This window comes from Hyperoodon ampullatus (genome assembly GCF_949752795.1).
Source record: "Hyperoodon ampullatus genome assembly, chromosome: 1".
Classification (NCBI taxonomy): Eukaryota; Metazoa; Chordata; class Mammalia; order Artiodactyla; family Ziphiidae; genus Hyperoodon; species Hyperoodon ampullatus.
This window is the reverse complement of record NC_136914.1, coordinates 21,804,895-21,809,783: the sequence shown is the minus strand read 5'-3', so window position 1 is coordinate 21,809,783 and position 4,889 is coordinate 21,804,895. Positions and strand designations below refer to the sequence as shown.

The following is a 4,889-nucleotide window of genomic DNA, read 5'->3' as shown; positions in this document are numbered from 1 at the left end:
GTCAATGAACCTTAGGCAAATTTAGGAACTATAACGAATGCAAATTTGAACTTTTCTAACAAGCCATTTCATTAGTGTAGTAGTAGACCCAAAGACACCCTGCTTTCACCTCCTTGCTGAAGGATAAATGGTGGTTCCAGAGGTGACAAGAGAAGAATTCTTAGAGAAAGAAGCATTTAGTCTAGACTTTGAAACGTAGGTTACAGTTTAGTAAGTAGGACTGGATAACAGGTGTCTGGATTAGCATATTTGTGGTGACAGAAGTTACAAGTTCTGAGAACTATAAAATAGCTGAATAAAGCACAGGAAAACTTCTAGAAAAATAGTTCTCAAAGTGAGGCATCTCTTGGGGTGCTTATTTGAAATACAAGTCCTGGGTCCCTTTCACAAAATTGATTTGGTAGATTTAGCAGGGGCCCAGGAATCTATCTATTTAATGAATGTCCCAAGTGATTAGTATGCACATAGATGATCCCTGATTGGATGGTAGCAATGCTACCATCCCTAGAATTAGCCCATTTTTTCAGGAACCCTGCATCTTTTTAGTGGTCAATTTTTTTGGAAACTAAAATCTGAGAGCTAGATATGCTTATTGCTGAGCCCAAGCCCCGAGAAGGAAAAGAGCTAGGGAATATATGTAGGAATGCACACCCACCCCACATTTATAATCTATGTTTATTCCTCTATCATCTATTTTACATATTGAAAACCATAAATTTATATCAAAATCTCCCATTCAAATTCAACACTACAGTTTTGTCCATTTCCATATTTGTAACTCCCTTCTTTGATAGTGAGAAACCTTACTCCTATTTTCCTCAAATGTTGTTTTTTTTTTTTTTTTTTTTTTTTCTGCGGTACGCGGGCCTCTCACTGTTGTGGCCTCTCGCGTTGCGGAGCACAGGCTCCGGACGCGCAGGCTCAGCGGCCATGGCTCACGGGCCCAACCGCTCCGCAGCATGTGGGATCTTCCCGGACCGGGGCACGAACCCGTGTCCCCTGCCTCGGCAGGCGGACTCTCAACCACTGCGCCACCAGGGAAGCCCCCTCAAATGCTTATTTTTTTCATTAGTCCTTCTGTACGTAAGGAATCCAGCTCTCCACACACAGAGAAGCCCTCCTCCTTCTGCTTAAACTGCCATACCCTATACTCAGGGGCTTCTGCCACCATCCAGCCCCTACAAACACATTACGTAGTGTTTGACATCCCGTGACAGGAGCCTCTGCAGAGACACCCTCTTCATGCTACCCAGGCTCCAATCCCATGCACTGGGCCGCGTGTTCCACCCCCAGCTCAGATGCCTAGCTTCCTCTGCCCACCTGATGGAAAAGAAGGAAAGAAAAGGGAGGGTGAAGAAAAAGAGCTTCCTGTTTATTCTCAGGCCGAAAGAAATGTATTTCACCATGAACAACACACACAGAGTCCATCTCCATAAAGCTATAGAAGATATATATACAGTCTATCTAAAACTAAATCCAGTCTAGTCCCAGAGATTCTTTTGCCCAAGGAGCTCTAAATGGCAGGTTAGATCAAGTCCCTGAGAATACTAGCAAGGACAACTTTCAGTCGTTTCTGGGCCCTGCAAAACCAGGTTCCACGGAGCTCTCTCTGCTGGCGTTTCTTTATCTTTTCCAGGGGACGAAACTCCTTTAGGGACGGCAGCCACCGCTAAAGCAGAAAGCAGCACTAGCACCAGCGGGTAGCGTCCCACTGCCGCGCCGCAGGTTAGGTGCAGGAGAGCGCCCCGAGGCGGAGCGGGGTTGGGAGCCAGCAGGTGCGTGCCCCGGGCCAGGGCGTTTCTGATTGGCTTTTTGCTGTGACTCCCCCAGCTAACCCCCGCCTCCCCTGCAGGCGCGGGAGGAGGGTGGTGCTCCCTCCGGAGACCGCGTCCCAGCTTCGCCCAGGACCTCCCGGGTTTCAGCGCTCCGGCCCGTGGCCATGGCGGGGGTGGGGGGTGACGGCGGGGAGAGCACACCCTAACTGAACAGATCTGGGGTGGAGGGAGTTAGGCTGTGGTTTCTCAGCGTTTTCCAGAGAAGCCTCGCGCCGTATTAAACCTGGGGCTCCTGAGTCAGAAGGGTAGGTAACTCCGGACTTCTGTACCTTGAGAGTGTTCAGTCAGAACTGCCCAGAACGCAGGTGCCTTTCGTTTTTCTTTGGGCACCCTCCCCTTGCTCCGCATTTGTTAAGGAGTCTTACCGTGGTTGCTGAAACTGTAAAATATCCCTGCCCTAACACTACTCAGCGGAGAGTTTTTGGCAGATTACCATCCTGAGGTGGCCGCAGGGTGCTGGGAAAAGGGGACGGAGGGGATTTGGTGGCGAGGGGGTCTGGAATTTGGTATATTCTATAACTGTTCCAGAGCTTTACTTTCCATCAAGAAACGGACTACATAAAGTCGATCTAGAGCGAGAGATGAAAAATGAGAAACGTATTCGGAGACAGCATTTTAAAAAAAAATGCTAACATTGATTTTAAATGGTGGACGTCATTTAGCAATTATATATCTATGAACACGTAGATTATGAAAGATTTTTATATACCTACATGTATTAGATGCATGCATATACAAGTATACGTAATGTCATATTATATGTGAGAGATTTTAAATGTGTGGGCACAAACGGTGGGAGCTGCGATCCCAGCGTGAAGACAGCAAAGGGCAGGCGCGCTTCAATCCTCTCCCCGAGGGCCCTCCTCGCGCCAGGGGCGTCCAGCCTCGCCTGGAGCCGCTCGCCCGCCCGCGGCCGCGCACTTGTGACCCGAATCGACTCGGCCTCCAGCCAGGAGTCCGCTCCGCATCCGCTCCCGCACTCCGGCCACTGGCGGGAGTGATAAAACACCGGAGTCAAATTACAACCCGCAATTAACATATGAATTTACGAAGGAAAAAGAAAGGAGCAGGGAAGGAAAAAAAAAAAAACCCTAGAGCGGGCGCCCGAGCGCTGTATTAGCAGGAACTTTTCGCAGGGTGTAAAAACTCTTTGATTGGCTGCTCGCACGCGCCTGCCCGCGCCCTCCATTGGCTGAGCAGACACGCGACCGGCGCGAGGAGGGGGCTGGGAGAGGAGCGGGGGGAGACACACTGGCGCGTGCCGCTTTTTAAAGGGGCGCAGCGCCTTCAGCAACCGGAGAAGCTTCGTTGCACGCGACCTGGTGTGTGATCTCCGAGTGGGTGGGGGAGGGTTGAGGAGGAAAAAAAAAAAAAATAAGACATTGCAGTAGAGACCCGGGAAGGGTTTTTTTTTTTGTTGAGCTTGTTTGCCAGCGGCTCCTCCGACCCTGCGCCTCCGAGCTTCTGCAGTGCGATGTCCCGCCTGCTGCATGCACAAGAGTGGGCTGAAGTGAAGGAGCTGGGGGACCACCACCGCCATCCCCAGCCGCACCACCTCCCGCAGCCGCCGCCATCACAGCCACCTGCGACCCTGCAGACGAGAGAGCATCCGGTCTATCCGGCCGAGCTGTCCCTCCTGGACAGCACCGACCCACGCGCCTGGCTGGCTCCCACTTTGCAGGGCATCTGCACGGCACGCGCCGCCCAGTACTTGCTCCATTCCCCAGAGCTGGGTGCCTCCGAGGCCGCGGCGCCCCGGGACGAGGCGGACGGCCGGGGAGAGCTGGTGAGAAGGAGCGGCGGCAGTGGCAGCAGCAAGAGCCCGGGGCCGGTGAAAGTGCGGGAACAGCTGTGCAAGCTGAAAGGCGGGGTGGTGGTAGACGAGCTGGGCTGCAGCCGCCAGCGCGCCCCTTCCAGCAAACAGGTGAACGGGGTGCAGAAGCAAAGGAGGCTGGCGGCCAACGCCAGGGAGCGACGCAGGATGCACGGGTTGAACCACGCCTTCGACCAGCTTCGCAACGTTATCCCGTCCTTCAACAACGACAAGAAGCTGTCCAAGTACGAGACCCTGCAGATGGCCCAGATCTACATTAACGCCTTGTCCGAGCTGCTTCAAACGCCCAGCGGCGGGGACCAGCCGCCGCCGCCGCCAGCATCATGCAAGAGCGGACACCACCAACTTCGCGCCGCCGTCCCCTACGAAGCAGGCGCGGGCACCGCGACCGCGGCGGGGACGCCGCCAGCCTCGGGAGTGGGGCAGCGGCCGACCCCGCCCGGAAGCTGCCGGACTCGCTTTTCGGCCCCGGCCTCCGCCGGAGGTTACTCGATGCAGCTGGAAGCTCTGCACTTCTCGACTTTCGAGGACAGCGCCCTGACGGCGATGATGGCGCAAAAGAACTTGTCGCCTTCGCTGCCTGGGGGCATCCTGCAGCCAGTGCAGGAAGAAAGTAGCAAAACTTCGCCGCGGTCCCACAGAAGCGACGGAGAGTTTTCCCCCCATTCCCATTACAGTGACTCGGATGAGGCAAGTTAGGAAGGTGACAGAAACCCGGAAAACTGAGACAGAAACAAAATCACCCTTTCCCAGGGCGCGGAAAGCCCCGCGGGTAAAGATCCCCGCACCCTTTTAAATTTCGCTAAGCGATGGTCGTTGTTTAGCAACGGCTTGGCTTCAGATGGCAGCTACATTTGATGGTTTGCAAAAGCCGCCGCTGTTCCAAACTCCCTATCGTCCATATTGTTCGGTGAAAGCTTGCTGTTAAAGTTGGGTTCTTTACTCCCACAGTCTGCTCCCCCTGTAGAGAGATAAGGTATAATTATATGTACTCATACATAGCATCATTATTCTAGTTCCCTGCTGCCAATACGCTGCTAAAACGTCGCATCTTCTTCTCTGTCGCTGGTTTGTGTTTGATTTATTTTATACCCTGGGCATCCATCCCTGTGTGTTGTGCGCACTCACGTGTGGAGAGTGAGTATTCCGAGGTTGTCTCCCACAATGCATTATGAAACGCAAAGTTAATGCTTCCAAAGTGGATAACTTTGGACTATGGA

At 53.2% G+C, this 4,889-nt stretch overlaps 1 protein-coding gene across 1 annotated transcript; it reads left to right on the top strand.

The window, feature by feature from the left end:
• Positions 1-3,309: 3,309 nt before the first annotated feature.
• ATOH1 (atonal bHLH transcription factor 1) lies at positions 3,310-4,368 on the top strand (the record flags this gene model as incomplete). The annotated part of the gene is made up of 1 exon (XM_079707911.1): positions 3,310-4,368. The coding sequence occupies one exon, from the start codon at positions 3,310-3,312 to the stop codon at positions 4,366-4,368; it is 1,059 nt and encodes a 352-aa protein (XP_079564037.1).
• Positions 4,369-4,889: the final 521 nt, after the last annotated feature.